This window comes from Oncorhynchus nerka, linkage group LG23 (genome assembly GCF_034236695.1).
Source record: "Oncorhynchus nerka isolate Pitt River linkage group LG23, Oner_Uvic_2.0, whole genome shotgun sequence".
NCBI classification, from domain to species: Eukaryota; Metazoa; Chordata; class Actinopteri; order Salmoniformes; family Salmonidae; genus Oncorhynchus; species Oncorhynchus nerka.
In genome coordinates, this window is record NC_088418.1 from 36,840,234 (window position 1) to 36,857,494 (window position 17,261).

The 17,261-nt window shown below is 42.3% G+C and overlaps 1 protein-coding gene across 3 annotated transcripts in view; it reads right to left on the reverse strand.

Annotated features, from left to right (window-relative positions):
- The window catches only part of irs1 (insulin receptor substrate 1), a 128,455-nt gene that overhangs the window by 55,894 nt on the left and 55,300 nt on the right, over nucleotides 1-17,261 (reverse strand). The window contains exons 2-3 of one of the 3 annotated variants that reach the window (XM_029629847.2): nucleotides 12,159-12,220; nucleotides 9,401-11,976 (exon numbers count right to left, since the gene is read on the reverse strand). The exons of 1 other annotated variant lie outside the window; for it this stretch is intronic. In XM_029629847.2, the coding sequence (XP_029485707.2) occupies nucleotides 11,917-11,976; nucleotides 12,159-12,220 (122 nt within the window). In that variant the 3' untranslated portion in view covers nucleotides 9,401-11,916. Of the gene's footprint in view, nucleotides 1-9,400; nucleotides 11,977-12,158; nucleotides 12,221-17,261 lie in introns of those variants that run through there. One more of the 3 variants, XM_065008089.1, reaches the window with a different exon arrangement.

The window sequence follows — 17,261 nt, forward strand, 5'->3', positions numbered from 1 at the left end:
GACGGTATACCCCTGCCAAACCCAAACCTGCCCCAAGGGACTCCCAATCATAGCCGGATGTGATGCAGTCTGGATTCAAACCAGGTACTGCAGTGATGCCTCTCGCACTGAGATGCAGTGTCTTAGACTACTAGGGATCCCCACTTGTGTTCTTGGTCACCTCCCTGACCAATACCCTTCTCCCCCGATTGCTCAGTTTGGCAGGGCGGCTCGCTCTAGGAAGAGTATTGGTGGCACCAAACTTCTTCCATTTAAGAATGATAGAATCCACTGTGTTCTTGGGGACATTGATTGCTGCAGACATTTTTTAGTACCCTTCCCCAGATCTATGCCTCGACACAATCCTGTCTCGGAACTCTACGGACAATTCCTTTGACTTGGTTTTTGCTCTGACATGCACTGTCAACTGTGGAACCTTATATAGACAGGTGTGTCCCTTCCCAAATCATGTCCAATCAATTGAATTTACCACACGTGGACTCCAATCAAGTTGTAGAAACATCTCAAGGATGATCAATGGAAACAGTACGCACCTATACTCAATTTTCAAGTCTCATAGGAAAGGGTTTGAATACTTACGTAAATAAGGTATTTGTTTTTTATTTGTTATACATTTGCAAACATTCCTAAAAACTCGTTTTCACTTCGTCATTATGGGGTATTGTGTGTAGATTGATGAGGGGAAAAAAATATTTTGTCCATTTTAGAATAAGGCTGTAACGTAACAAATTGTGGAAGGGGTCTGAAAACTTTACGAATGCACTGCATGGAGATAGTTTAGTGCCTAAAATAAGAGGATAAATACATGTTTTCTTATCTTCCTTATATCTCTCAGATACACTTCAGAACATTTTTATTTTAGTTGGACCATCTATATTGTTCCATATCGTGAATCTGTTACGCAATGCGTTTCTATTGACTTATAGCAGTAATGCCAAATTCAATGTTTCATCCAATAATTGTTTAATATATTTTTTTGATACCTTAATGGGTCTTAAACTGCAAAATCAAAAGCTAAATGATCCTTGGTATGACCATCTTAAAACAATTCATAGCTTAGAATTCAATTTAATTAACAGGTGCCTTGTTAAAATTTGTGGAATTTCTTTCCTTCTTAATGCGTTTGAGCCAATCAGTTGTGTTATGACATGGTAGGGGTGGTATACAGAAGATAGCCCAATTTGGTAAAAGTCAAAGTCCATATTAAGGCAAGAATTGCTCAAAAAAGCAAAGATAAATTATACAGTCCATCATTACTTTAAGTCATGAAGGTCAGTCAATCCGGAAAATTTCGAGAACTTTGAAAGTTTCTTCAAGTGCAGTCGCAAAAACCATCAAGCGCTATGATGAAACTGGCTCTCACGAGGACCACCACAGTGTGTTTGTGATACGCAGAGTAGGTGAACAGATAATCTCCGCAAGGACTGGGCGATATGTTGATATATATTGTGTGACGATAGAAAAACATATATCGTTTCATATTATGCTCTATCATTTATTTAGTTGTGTCGCAAATCACACTCTTTACGGCAATATTTTTTTGTCAATTGGACGACGCTTTGCATTCTGTGTGGAAGGAAATCTGCAACACAAACAAACATGGAGGAGAGTGAACGTGACACAGAGCATGGAGACACGGAGCTCGTACCTTAAAGAGGGGCTACTTCAGTCACATGGCCGTGGTTTGGGTATGAAATGTCTGACAAGGACCAGAAAACCGTCCTCTGCAAAATATGCTGCAGGCCAGTCCCGACAACAGGCTCAAACACCACTAACCTCTTTTACCACCTATGCAAGAATCATGTGAAACAGTACGGAGAGTCTATGCATGAGATCCAAAAAAGTTCAGTCGAGTGCTCAAAACAAAGTTGTAAGAGGCTTTTGCCCACGGCACACCATATGGCAAAGAATCATGAAGGTGGAAGGAGATAACAGCTGCCGTTACAACTTAGATCTGCAAATACATTGCCCATTTACACGGTCGAGAAACGGGGGTTTCGTGAGTTGGTGCTAACACTCAATCCAAGGTACAAAATGCAAATTGATATGTGACACGTATTAATGCCAAAATAACATGCAAAAGCAGGCAAGCCACTAAAAATATATATAGATATATTTTAGGCCTATATTTATCTTGTTTGCAATTATAGTTGTTATAAGTGTTTTCTATTTACCTTTTTAGACTTCATACATTCATATTTTATTACATGCCTAATTGAACATTTCTACAAAAGTTCTAAATAAAAGGAGAAATAATCAAATATGAGTAAGTAGCTTTTATTTGTTGAGAATAATTCAAAATAGAATAAGAAATAGGCCTTTACATGTCGTCATTTTATATAACCTATTTATTCATTGAATTTACAGAAAATGTGCTATATTTTCTCGTTTTTGGGAGATGAGATTTTGGCCATATCGCCCAGCCCTAATCTCTGCATGTGTGGTTCCCACAGTGAAGCATGGAGGAGGAGGTGTGATGGTGTGGGGGTGCTTTGCTAGTGACACTGTCAGTGATTTATTTAGAATTCAAGGCACACTTAACCAGCATGGCTACCACAGCATTCTGCAGCGATAAGCCATCCCATCTGGTTTGTGCTTAGTGGGACTATCATTTGTTTTCAAAAGGACAATGACCCAAAACACACCTCCAGGCTGTGTAAGGGCTATTTGCCTAAGGAGAGTGATGGAGTGCTGCATCAGATGACATGGCCTCCACAATCACCCAACCTTAACCCAATTGAGATGAGTTTGACCGCAGAGTGAAGGAAAAGCAGAAAACAAGTGCTCAGCACATGTGGAAACTTCTTCAAGACTGTTGGAAAAGCATTCCTCATGACGCTGGATGACAGAATCTCAAATATAAAATATAATTTGATTTGTTGAACACTTATTTGGTTACTACATGATTCCATGTGTGTTATTTCATAGTTGTGATGTCTTCACTATTATTCTACAAATGTAGAAAATAGTAATAAATAAGGAGTGTGTCCTTTTGGTACTACAGTTGAAGACGGAAATTTACATACACCTTAGCCAAATACACTCAGTTTTTCCTCAATTCCTGACATTTAAACCAAGTAAACACTCCCTGTCTTTGGTCAGTTAGGATCACCACTTTATTTAAAGAATGTGAAATGTCAGAATAATTGTAGAGAGAATGATTGATTTCAGCTTTTATTTCTTTCATCACATTCCCAGTGAGTCAGACGTTTACATACACTCAATTAGTATTTAGTAGCACTGCCTTTATTAAATTGTTTAACTTGGGTCAAACGTTTTGGCTAGCCTTCCACAATCTTCCCACAATAAGTTGGATACATTTTGTCCCATTCCTCCTGACAGAGCTGGTGTAACTGAGTCAGGTTTGTAGGCCTTCTTGTTCGCACATGCTTTTTCAGTTCTGTCCACAAATTGTCTAGGATTAAGGTCAGGGCTTTGTGATGGCCACTCCAATACCTTGACTTTGTTGTCCTTAAGCCATTTTGTCACAATTTTGGAAGTATGCTTGGGGCCAATGTCCATTTGGAAAACACGTTTGCAACCAAGCTTTAACTTCCTGACTGATGTCTTGGATGTTGCTTCAATATATCCACAAAATTGATGATGCCATTTATTTTGTGAAGTTCACCAGTCCCTCCTGCAGCAAAGCACCCCCACAACATGATGCTGCCACCCCCGTGCTTCACTGTTGGGATGGTGTTCTTTGGCTTGCAAGCATCCCCCTTTTTCCTCCAAACATAGCGATGGTCGTTATGGCCAAACAGTTATATTTTTGTTTCATCAGATCAGAGGACATTTCCCCAAAAAGTACGATCTTTGTCCCCATGTGCAGTTACAAACTGTAGTCAGGCTTTTTTTATGGCGGTATTGGAGCAGTGGCTTCTTCCTTGCTGAGCGGCCTTTCAGGTTATGTCGATATGGGACTCATTTGACTGTGGATATAGATACTTTTGTACCTGTTTCCTCCAGCATATTCACAAGGTCCTTTGCTGCTGTTCTGGGATTGATTTGCACTTTTTGCACCAAAGTACGTTCATGTCTAGGAGACAGAACGTGTCTCCTTCCTGAGCGGTATGACGTTTGCGTGGTCCCATGGTGTTTATACTTGCGTACTATTGTTTTTTGTACAGATGAACTTGGTACCTTCAGGCGTTTGGAAATTGCTCCCAAGGATGATCCAGACTTCTGGTCTACAATTTCTTTTGATTTTCCCATGATGTCAAGCAGAGGTAGTGAGTCTAAAGGTAGGCCTTGAAATACATCCACAAGTACACCTCCATTTGACTCAAATATTTTATTTTATTTATTTATTTCACCTTTATTTAACCAGGTAGGCAAGTTGAGAACAAGTTCTCATTTACAATTGCGACCTGGCCAAGATAAAGCAAAGCAGTTCGACAGATACAACGACACAGAGTTACACATGGAGTAAAACAAACATACAGTCAATAATACAGTATAAACAAGTATATATACAATGTGAGCAAATGAGGTGAGAAGGGAGGTAAAGGCAAAAAAGGCCATGGTGGCAAAGTAAATACAATATAGCAAGTAAAACACTGGAATGGTAGTTTTGCAATGGAAGAATGTGCAAAGTAGAAATAAAAATAATGGGGTGCAAAGGAGCAAAATAAATAAATAAATAAAATACAGTTGGGAAAGAGGTAGTTGTTTGGGCTAAATTATAGATGGGCTATGTACAGGTGCAGTAATCTGTGAGCTGCTCTGACAGTTGGTGCTTAAAGCTAGTGAGGGAGATAAGTGTTTCCAGTTTCAGAGATTTTTGTAGTTCGTTCCAGTCATTGGCAGCAGAGAACTGGAAGGAGAGGCGGCCAAAGAAATAATTGGTTTTGGGGGTGACTAGAGAGATACCTGCTGGAGCGTGTGCTACAGGTGGGAGATGCTATGGTGACCAGCGAGCTGAGATAAGGGGGGACTTTGCCTAGCAGGGTCTTGTAGATGACATGGAGCCAGTGGGTTTGGCGACGAGTATGAAGTGAGGGCCAGCCAACGAGAGCGTACAGGTCGCCATGGTGGGTAGTATATGGGGCTTTGGTGACAAAACGGATTGCACTGTAATAGACTGCATCCAATTTGTTGAGTAGGGTATTGGAGGCTATTTTGTAAATGACATCGCCAAAGTCGAGGATTGGTAGGATGGTCAGTTTTACAAGGGTATGTTTGGCAGCATGAGTGAAGGATGCTTTGTTGCGAAATAGGAAGCCAATTCTAGATTTAACTTTGGATTGGAGATGTTTGATATGGGTCTGGAAGGAGAGTTTACAGTCTAACCAGACACCTAAGTATTTGTAGTTGTCCACGTATTCTAAGTCAGAGCCGTCCAGAGTAGTGATGTTGGACAGGCGGGTAGGTGCAGGTAGCGATCGGTTGAAGAGCATGCATTTAGTTTTACTTGTATTTAAGAGCAATTGGAGGCCACGGAAGGAGAGTTGTATGGCATTGAAGCTTGCCTGGAGGGTTGTTAACACAGTGTCCAAAGAAGGGCCAGAAGTATACAGAATGGTGTCGCCTGCTTAGAGGTGGATCAGAGACTCACCAGCAGCAAGAGCGACCTCATTGATGTATACAGAGAAGAGAGTCGGTCCAAGAATTGAACCCTGTGGCACCCCCATAGAGACTGCCAGAGGTCCGGACAGCAGACCCTCCGTTTTGACACACTGAACTCTATCAGAGAAGTAGTTGGTGAACCAGGCAAGGCAATCATTTGAGAAACCAAGGCTGTCGAGTCTGCCGATGAGGATGTGGTGATTGACATAGTCGAAAGCCTTGGCCAGATCAATGAATACGGCTGCACAGTAATGTTTCTTATCGATGGCGGTTAAGATATCGTTTAGGACCTTGAGCGTGGCTGAGGTGCACCCATGACCAGCTCTGAAACCAGATTGCATAGCAGAGAAGGTATGGTGAGATTCGAAATGGTCGGTAATCTGTTTGTTGACTTGGCTTTCGAAGACCTTAGAAAGGCATGGTAGGATAGATATAGGTCTGTAGCAGTTTGGGTCAAGAGTGTCCCCCCTTTGAAGAGGGGATGACCGCAGCTGCTTTCCAATCTTTGGGAATCTCAGACGACACGAAAGAGAGGTTGAACAGGCTAGTAATAGGGGTGGCAACAATTTCGGCAGATAATTTTAGAAAGAAAGGGTCCAGATTGTCTAGCCCGGCTGATTTGTAGGGGTCCAGATTTTGCAGCTCTTTCAGAACATCAGCTGAACGGATTTGGGAGAAGGAGAAATGGGGAAGGCTTGGGCGAGTTGCTGTTGGGGGTGCAGTGCTGTTGACCGGGGTAGGAGTAGCCAGTTGGAAAGCATGGCCAGCCGTAGAAAAATGCTTATTGAAATTCTCAATTATGGTGGATTTATCAGTGGTGACAGTGTTTCCTATCTTCAGTGCAGTGGGCAGCTGGGAGGAGGTGTTCTTATTCTCCATGGACTTTACAGTGTCCCAGAACTTTTTTGAGTTAGTGTTGCAGGAAGCAAATTTCTGCTTGAAAAAGCTAGCCTTGGCTTTTCTAACTGCCTGTGTATAATGGTTTCTAGCTTCCCTGAACAGCTGCATATCACGGGGGCTGTTCGATGCGAATGCAGAACACCATAGGATGTTTTTGTGTTGTTTAAGGGCAGTCAGGTCTGAGGAGAACCAAGGGCTATATCTGTTCCTGGTTCTAAATTTCTTGAATGGGGCATGTTTATTTAAGATGGTTAGGAAGGCATTTAAAAAAATATCCAGGCATCCTCTACTGACGGGATGAGATCAATATCCTTCCAGGATACCCCGGCCAGGTCGATTAGAAAGGCCTGCTCGCTGAAGTGTTTCAGGGAGCGTTTTACAGTGATGAGTGGAGGTCGTTTGACCACTGACCCATTACGGATGCAGGTAATGAGGCAGTGATCGCTGAGATCTTGGTTGAAGACAGCAGAGGTGTATTTAGAGGGGAAGTTGGTTAGGATGATATCTATGAGGGTGCCCGTGTTTAAGGCTTTGGGGAGGTACCTGGTAGGTTCATTGATAATTTGTGTGAGATTGAGGGCATCAAGTTTAGATTGTAGGATGGCTGGGGTGTTAAGCATGTTCCAGTTTAGGTCGCCTAGCAGCACGAGCTCTGAAGATAGATGGGGTGCAAACAGTTCACATATGGTGTCCAGAGCACAGCTGGGGGCAGAGGGTGGTCTATAGCAGGCGGCAATGGTGAGAGACTTGTTTTTAGAGAGGTGGATTTTTAAAAGTAGAAGTTCAAATTGTTTGGGTACATACCTGGATAGTAGGACAGAACTCTGCAGGCTATCTTTGCAGTAGATTGCAACACCGCCCCCTTTGGCAGTTCTATCTTGTCTGAAAATGTTGTAGTTTGGAATTAAAATGTCAGAATTTTTGGTGGTCTTCCTAAGCCAGGATTCAGACACAGCTAGAACATCCGGGTTGGCAGAGTGTGCTAAAGCAGTGAATAGAACAAACTTAGGGAGGAGGCTTCTAATGTTAACATGCATGAAACCAAGGCTATTACGGTTACAGAAGTCGTCAAAAGAGAGCGCCTGGGGAATAGGAGTGGAGGGCCTGGATTCACCTCTACATCGCCAGAGGAACATAGGAGGAGTAGAATAAGGATGCGGCTAAAAGCAATAAGAATTGGTCGTCTAGAACGTCTGGAACAGAGAGTAAAAGGAGGTTTCTGGGGGCGATAAAATAGCATCAAGGTATAATGTACAGACAAAGGTATGGTAGGATGTGAATACAGCGGAGGTAAACCTAGGTATTGAGTGATGAAGAGAGAGATATTGTCTCTAGAAACATCATTGAAACCAGGAGATGTCATTGCATGTGTGGGTGGTGGAACTAATAGGTTGGATAAGGTATAGTGAGCAGGACTAGAGGCTCTACAGTGAAATAAGCCAATAAACACTAACCAGAACAGCAATGGACAAGACATATTGACATTAAGGAGAGGCATGCTTAGTCGAGTGATCAAAAGGGTCCAGTGAGTGGAGCGGTTGGTTGGGGGTCACGGCGATTTAGACAGCTAGCCAGGCCATCGGTAGCAAGCTAGCATAGGATGGAGGTCTGTTATTAGCCACCTCTTGCGTTCCGTCAGTAGATTAGTGGGGTTCCGTGTGGTAGAGGGGATTAATCCAAATCACACAACAACAAAAATAAAAACAATAGATATAGTTATAGAGGCCCAAGAAGAAAACATTGTCTATTCAGATAGCAGCCGGTAAGACAGCTAACGGTTAGCAGGCCGCAGATGGGCGTTCAGGTAATGTCGCGACGGAGGAGCCATCCGGATAACTCCTTCGGGTAGATAATGTCGGCAGTCCAGTTGTGAAGGCCCGGTGGGGCTCCGCGTAGGCAGTAAAACGGGTCCGGATAGGTGACTGCAGCCCAGGAGTGATTGATGGAACTCAGGAGTGATTGACGGAGCTGGCTTGCTCCGGAATCGACGAAAGCCGATAGTCACACGGATAGCAGCTATCTAGCTGTGAGATCCAGGTATGAATGTCCAGAGAGCAGTTGAAATCCAGGGACATGGAGAGAAAAATTGGTCTGGTATGTTCCGTTCCGAGCTGCGCCGTACAAAACTGGCGATAGATTTCCGAGCTAAAGGATAGCTGATGACCACAAACCGTGGTTAGCTGAATACTAACGATTTGCCAGTAAAGAAGCTAACTAGCTTCTGATTAGCTTCTGGGCTAGCTTCTGGCTAGTTTCTGGCTAGCTTCTTGGAGTTTCTGGCTAGCTTCTTGGAGTTTCTGGCTAGCTTCTTGGAGGATTACAGATTTGAGGTAAATAATAATTTTTTATAAATATAAATTGGTGAGGCGGGTTGCAGGAGAGTGTTTTGAAGATGAGTTTATGGAAAATAAAAATAAAATGTATGTGAAAAAAAGTTGTAAATATATATATATATATATAGACGAGGACAAAAGACGTCTGAACTGCTATGCCATCTTGGATACAAGATGTCAATTAGCCTATCAGAAGCTTCTAAAGCCATGACATAATTTTCTGGACATTTCCAAGCTGTTTAAAGGCAGTCAACTTAGTGTACGTAAACTTCTGAGCCACTGGAATTGTGATACAGTGAATTTTAAGTGAAATAATCTGTCTGTAAAGAATTGTTGGAAAAATGGCCTGTGTCATGCACAAAGTTGATGTCCTAACCGACTTGCCAAAACTATTGTTTGTTAACAAGAAATTTGTGGAGTGGTTGAAAAACGAGTTATAATGACTCCAACCTACACTCCAAGTGTATGTAAACTTCTGACTTCAACTGTATATGTGGTTGTTATACTTACTTTAGTTAAATGCCCTGATTGTAAGGTAATAAAGTCTGCTAAATGACTTAATGCCATCAAATGAATAAAGACACCATTGTACAAGAAAATATAAAAATATTGTCTTTATTACGGAGGTTCCAGAAAGTTTCTTACCCTACTATACTAATACTACTTTACATGTATAACGTTGTTACAATACAATTTTATAAATATTTTGGTACCCTTCCCCATATCTTTGCCTCGACACAATCCTGTCTTGGTGCTCAACGAGCTCAACTGTGGAACCTTATATAGAGAGGTGTGTGCCTTTCCAAATCATGTCCAATCAATTGAATTTACCAAAAGCGGACTCCAATCAAGTTGTAGAAACATCTTAGACCATGTCATCATACACTACTAGAACTACTTTACATAGTATATGCTATTGTTAAATCTCATTGAGGGTTACTGTCTATTTTCAGTCATTGATAAGGTTGGATAGCCTTGCATTAGGGAGGACTGAGGAATGAGGGCTGAGGTAATAGAACTGACATGGAACATTTTAACACACACCACCTAAGTTCCTGCCTAGTAACAGAGATGTATTGGCTGTCTAGGTCTGCAAGAGGAGATTCCGCCTAATAGGAGGGTATAAATACTTGTGCTGGTAGAAACATGTTGTCTTTTCAGCTGTTTGACCCAGTGGGTGAATAAACTTGGCTTGAGCTTTGAGTAGTTTTTTGTTTTTTTCACTCTGTCAGAACCTAGCAAAGGGCACGGGGGTATATGAGAATGCAAAGCCCCAAGCTATAGTATATTGGTGCTCTTGCTATCCCTGTCATTCTTTAATGCATTTATTTACTCATCCGCTAATTTGTACATTCATTCATGCGTTTATTAATTCATTCATTCTTCATTTGTTCAGTTGATAGTTCTTATATAACATTCACTCATGTTGTTCACCACATTGAAGTTATATTCAGTCGTTCCAACCCATACATTTATTATTTCTATTATCTGTTGTCTTACAATACATTATTTACAGTGGAAGACAGGGTTGGTGGAGAGGTTTGAGGTTCATCTTGTCTTGCCGTTTCTCATTATGTGCAATATAGCACAATTTGTTTTCTACAGTGTGTTTCGGAATTACACCGTACTGAATATGCCCATAAGTAGCATTCAGGTGAAGTTCGGTGGCCGCAGGAAACGCCAATCCAGTTAGAAAAATACACAATTGCAGCCTACAGGATTACAGAGCAACACAGCTGTAGCCTATAGTGTTAGAGAAACAGAGGAGTATAACACTCTCAGGAACAGGCCCATTGGGATGGTGCTGGTGTGTTTGGAGGAGTGGGGTTCTTGTTTAACATGGGTAGTACCTAGAATCCACTTGACAACATTCGAAATGTTCAACAAAAGAACAAGAACCCATGAGGTGGACAGGAATATATAGGATCATATGTAAGAAGCAGATTTCCCATTAATAAGGGATACAAAAATATTGGACATGTTTCAGTTTAAATTCAAAATGCACCGATATAAACCATGTTAAATAATCTTGTCTTTTAAAACAATTGACATTATATATTCAATAATTTACAGAGATGGTTTGTCAAAGTCGTCAGCAGCAAGAATGACAGAAAATATGCCCTTTTTTTGTGTGAACCTATTACAGTCCATGTTTTTCTGCAAAAATAAAATGCTAAATAAAATGATAACGTCGCAAGCAACTTTACTGGCTTCCAAGCCTTTACAGAGGTGCCTCTATGGAAGAGACTGTTACAATGTAGCCCTAAGAGTTGATATGATTTGCTCCAACCACATATACTTGGTGACAATGCTGTACCATAGAAATTGAAATGTTAAAAATCCACAGCAACATAGAGTTGCTCTGCCATTAGATCTGTGAAAGCCATTATGGGTTTCAGCTAGACAGTGTCAGTATTAGTACCAAGAGCTCAGATATGGGACTATTCCTGCCTGACTGGATGTTTAGATGATACAACACTATTGACATTGTGTCTATATATCATGTACCACATTATTTAAGAGGATCCTCTAGAGAACCTATTTACAAACTACTAGAATAGACAAAGTTCAAGTAACACTAGTGACTACTGTAGCCATTTGGAGGCTTGGTATGATGCTATGGGAGCATCTGAGTTGTGTGGTGGGGACACTGGCCTGGAAGCCAAACTGGCCAAAATGTAAATGACCGTAACAAGAAACAAAAGCAACAAAAAGCCAATAAGTGAAGAAAATTGAAATATGACGTGGGGGACTGGGCAGGTTTGAGACTGGGCAGTCCTCAGGTGAGACTGGGCAGGTTTGCCGCTTTGTTGCCTGAGGAAGTAGTGCGGTGAGGCTGAGTACCGTTGAGTAGTACCATACCGGTGCTAAGAGGAGGACCTGGGTTACAGCATCAACACTGCAGGTCCGGGTTGTGAGGTCCAGATTATGGATTGTGAGGTTTGGTTTACAATGTCCAAGCTGTGAAGTCTGGATTGCAAAATCCAGATGAAGAAGTAAGGATTGTGAAATCCAGATTATGAGGTCTGGATTGTAATGTCCAGTAATAGTTTTGTCAAATCAGGTTTGCGGGGCCTGACTGGTGAGGTCTGGTTGTGAATCTGTGAGGTCCATTCTATGATGTCTGTTCTATGACAAGGAAGTCTAAATTCACTGGAGAGCACCCATCTTCATTCTGTTAGAGAGAAAAAAGAGACATTTTAGAAAAGAGATAACAGATTCCACCTGAAAGACAACAATACAAAGCCATGTTTATTGTGTGTGAGTGAGTGAGTGAGAGAGGGGGGGGGGAATCAGCTCATCTTGCACACCCGAGCCCATGAGGAGGGTGATCGGCGTTAGGATTCATGGACTTACCAGGAACAGTGTGCACCCAGACAGTCTCTCTCCCTCCCTCAACTTTCCTGGGCTGTCTGGGTCTAAGAGGAAAGGGTTGACAAATCAGCTTCACCGTTTCCCTGGCAACTAGCAGTAGCACACAGGAGGGTATGGGGTGGGGATGCTAGATTTGGGTGACCAAACCAATTTGGCGTATAGGGGTAGGCATCTCCCTGCAACCTTCCCATATGCATCTCGCACTCAACCCCCCCACACAAAGCACCCCTAAACTGTGTGTTTGTGTGTGACAGGGCTGTAGGAATGTCCTGTTCCTAGCCTTTCCCTCTAGTCTATCTGATCCAGTTATATATATATGAATGAGGGAGCGAGAGAGAAAGGAAGATGGCTGCAGGCAATGACGTCCCTGTCTGTCTAGAGATGTGATTAGACCATCAGACTGACTGACTGGGGACATCCACCATCAGCAGGGACATCCCGCTCATCACTCACACAGAGGTGTCTCGCTCTCTCTCACACACACACACACACACACACACACACACACACACACACACCAGCTATACCAAATCACATCCACTAATGTCCACCTATCATGGCCATTATCAGAAATTACAACTTGCACACACACCTCTGGCCTGGTTTCTAGAGCTATGGGCTGCTACAGTAGGTTGGTTCGCTACTTCCCCTTGCCATGCTGCTCCCCCTCTCTTCATCCTCTCCCTCTCCCCCTCCTCGGTGCTGAGGGGCTCATCTCATCTTTCAATGCATATTTTTCTGACAGCTGCTGCTTTCCTAGAATCCGGGTCAGGTGCATGCAGGGAGAACGAGAGGGTATGAGATTGACACACTATCTGTCACACAGCTAGCTACAGGTTCCCAGTCACAACCAATGGACAGTGGACGTTAGTGTTGTACACTGATTAAGATCACCTGCTCTTTCCATGACAGACTGACCAGGTGAATCCAGGGGAAAGCTATAATCCATTATTGATGTCACCTGTTAAATCCACTTCAAATCAGTGTAGACGAAGAGGAGCCGACAGGTTAAAATATTTTTAAGCCTTGAGACACGGATTGTGTGTGTGTGTAAAGGTTTTCCTCCTCTTCGTCTGAAGAGGAGGTGTAAGCAAGGATCGGACCAAGATGCGGCGTGGTAAGTGTCCATGGTTGTTTATTTAAAAACATGAACTGAACACTCAATGAATACAAAACAATAAACGTGAACAAAACCGAAACAGTACCGTGTGGCGAACAAACACAGACACGGAAACAATCACCCACAAACACACAGTGAAACCCAGGCTACCTAAGTATGATTCTCAATCAGAGACAACTAATGACACCTGCCTCTGATTGAGAACCATACTAGGCCGAAACATAGAAATTCCCAAAACCTAGAAAAACAAACATAGACAACCCACCCAACTCACGCCCTGACCATACTAAATAAATACAAAACAAAGGAAATTAAGGTCAGAACGTGACAGTGTGCCATTCAGAGGGTTAATTAAGTATCTTTGAACAGGGTATGGTAGTACTGAAGGTGCCAAGCTGTAGGTGCCAGTTTGTGTCAAAATGCAACGGTGCTGGGTTTTTCACACAACAGTTTCCTGTGTGTATCAAGAATGGTCCACCACCCAAGGGACATCCAGCCAACTTGACACAACCGTGGCAAGCATTGGAGTCAACATGGGCCAGCATCCCTATAGAACGCTTTCGGCACCTTGAAGGCGCGCAACTCAATATTAGGAAGGTGTTGTACACTCAGTGTATGTGACCTCCAGGGGTAGTACACCCCAATCTATTACAGAATGTAATATAATAGCCTGTAATGTGTCTACACTTGGTCTAGGTCGGGAATCATCACCTAGAGGGCCAGAAATTTGTAAACTGCAAATTTACCACAATAAATCCAAATGGATATAATATTTTACCAAAACAGAATCATTTCAAACCTTGCTAACATTTGTATACGATATACATACATATGTATATATACATACATACTGTATATTTCTCTCTTATAAGTGGGAATACTTTGGAACAGATTTCCAAAAATAAAATCACTTGGAGCTGATTTGCTGGTGTTTTTACAGTTTTATGTCGTTCCCCTTTTGTGTCGAATTGCCGCGAGTTGGGGAACCCTGGTCTAGGTGCTCTGGGATATAGACTAGTTTGTCATCTGACTGTGAAATCTGATTGCAGATATCAGTGTCAATTGAGAAGTGTGCGAGAATATAGGCCAAATGTTTATAAATATTGTGGCTGAAACATGCTGTGGAAAGGGACGTGGACTCAGCAGGAGCTGGAGAGAGGTGGGTTTGGGCCTCTGTGCAAAGCTGTAGGAAAAGAGGGAGTCCCAGCGCAGAGCTTCGGTCCTCACCTCAGAGCTGGAGGAGTGGTGTGGGTCCCATCTTGGAGGAGAACGAAAACATCCTCACTCAGTGTACAGCCACATTTTTACTCTATGCAAGTACACAAGAACACAATTAGGTACGCAAAATGATGATCCTGCGTACTTGCATCAAGCTACAAATTGCTGGGCTGCACACATTCGTATGTTTTTGCTTTAGAACGGCTAATTTGTGTAGCTTGTGTCGCTCTCAGAGCACACCTCAACACTCACGTTTTTACAGATCCAAAATGTTTCGGTCTTACTCCTCTTTACTTAGAAAACCAAAATGTTATAGTAAATTGCAGAGAATAAAATTATAAGCCACAAGTCTATGTAAGCACACACAGTTGAAGTCGGAAGTTTACATACACCTTAGCCAAATAAACTGAGTTTAAATGTTTCACAATTCCTGACATTTAATCCTAGTAAAACTTCCCTGTTTTAGGTCAGTTAGGATCACATTATTTTAAGAATGTGAAATGTCAGAATAATAGTAGAGAGAATTATTTATTTCAGCTTTTATCACATTCCCCAGTGGGTCAGAAGTTTACATACACTCAATTAGTATTCGGTAACATTGCCTTTAAATTGTTTAACAAGTGTCAAACGTTTTGTGTAGCCTTCCACAAGCTTCCCACAATAAATTGGGTGAATTTTGGCCCATTCCTCCTGACAGGGCTGGTGTAACCGAGTCAGGTTTGTAGGCCTCCTTGTTCGCACATGCTTATCCAGTTCTGCCCACAAATTGTCTATAGGATTGAGGATAGGGCTTTGTGATGGCCACACAAAAACCTTGCCACAACTTTGGAAGTATGCTTGGGGTCATTGTCCATTTGGAAGACCCATTTGCGACCAAGCTTTAACTTCCTGACTGATGTCTTGAGATGTTGCTTCAATATATTCACATAATTTTCCTGTCTCATGATGCCATCTATTTTGTGAAGTGCACCAGTCCCTGAAGCAGCAAAGCACCCCCACAACATGCTGCCACCCCCATGCTTCACGTTTGGGATGGTGTTCTTCGGCTTGCAAGCTTCCCCCTTTTTCCTCCAAACATAACGATGGTCATTATGGCCAAATAGTTCTATTTTTGTTTCATCAGACATTTCTCCAAAAAGTAAGATCTTTGTCCCCATGTGCAGTTGCAAACCGTAGTCTGGCTTTTTTACGGCGGTTTTGGAGCAGTGGCTTCTTCCTTGCTTAGCGGCCTGTCAGGTTATGACGATATGTGACTCGTTTTACTGTGGATATAGATACTTTTGTACCGGTTTCCTCCAGCAACTTCACATGGTCGTTTGCTGTTGTTCTGAGATTGATTTGCACTTTTCACACCAAAGTGCATTCATCTCTAGGACAGAACGTGTCTCCTTCCTGAGCGGTATGACAGCTTCGTGGTCCCATGGTGTTTATACTTGCGTACTATTGTTTGTACAGATGAACATGGTACCTTCAGGCATTTGGAAATTACTCCCAAGGATGAAACAGACTTGTAGAGGTCTACATTTTTTTTGCTGAGGTCTTGGCTGATTTCTTTTGATTTTCCCATGATGTAAAGCAAAGAGGCACTGAGTTTGAAGGTAGGCCTTGAAATATATATCCACAGGTACACCTCCAATTGACTCTAATTATGTCAATTAGCCTATCAGAAGCTTCTAAAGCCATGACATTTTCTGGAATTTCCCAAGCTGTTTAAAGGCACAGTCAACTTAGTGTATGTAAACTTCTGACTGGAAGTTTACTGGAATTGTGATACAGTGAAATATAAGTGAAATAATCTGTCTGTAAACAATTGTTGGAAAAATTACTTGTCATGCACAAAGCAGATGTTCTAACTGACTTGCCAAAACTGTAGTTTGTTAACAAGAAATTTTTGGAGTGGTTGAAACATGAGTTTTAATGACTCCAACCTAAGTGTATGTAAGCTTCCAACTTCAACCGAAGACTGCATTCAATTGCTCGCCAGGCACTTTCGTCAGTGTGAGGGAGAGCTGGTATATAGCTGCTTCTATCACTGCTGATAGTTTTCCAGATGGGAGTGTGTGGTCCCCTATGGGCCACTTTATCCACTAACAAGCATTTCACTGCTGCTTCCTCTATCACCTATACAGTCGTGGCCAAAAGTTTTGAGAATGACACAAATATTAGTTTTCACAAAGTCTGCTGCCTCAGTTTGTGTGATGGTAATTTGCATACAATCCAGAATGTTATGAAGAGTGATCAGATGAATTGCAATTAATTGAAAATGAGCTGAATCCCCCAAAAACATTTCCACTGCATTTCAGCCCTGCCACAAAAGGACCAGCTGACATCATGTCATTGATTCTCTCGTTAACACAGGTGAGTGTTGACGAGGACAAGGCTGGAGATCACTCTGTCATGCTGATTGAGTTCAAATAACAGACTGGAAGCTTCAAAAGGAGGGCGGTGCTTGGAATCATTGTTCTTCCTCTGTCAACCATGGTTACCTGCAAGGAAACACATGCCGTCATCATTGCTTTGCACAAAAGACTTCACAGGCAAGCATATTGCTGACAGTAAGATTGCACCTAAATCAACCATTTATCGGATCATCAAGAACTTCAAGGGGGGCGCTTCAATTGTTGTGAAGAAGATTTCAGGGCGCCCAAGAAGGTCTTGCAAGCTCCAGGACCGTCTCCTAAAGTTGATTCAGCTGCGGGATCGGGGCACCACCAGTACAGAACTTGCTCAGGAATGGCAGCAGGCAG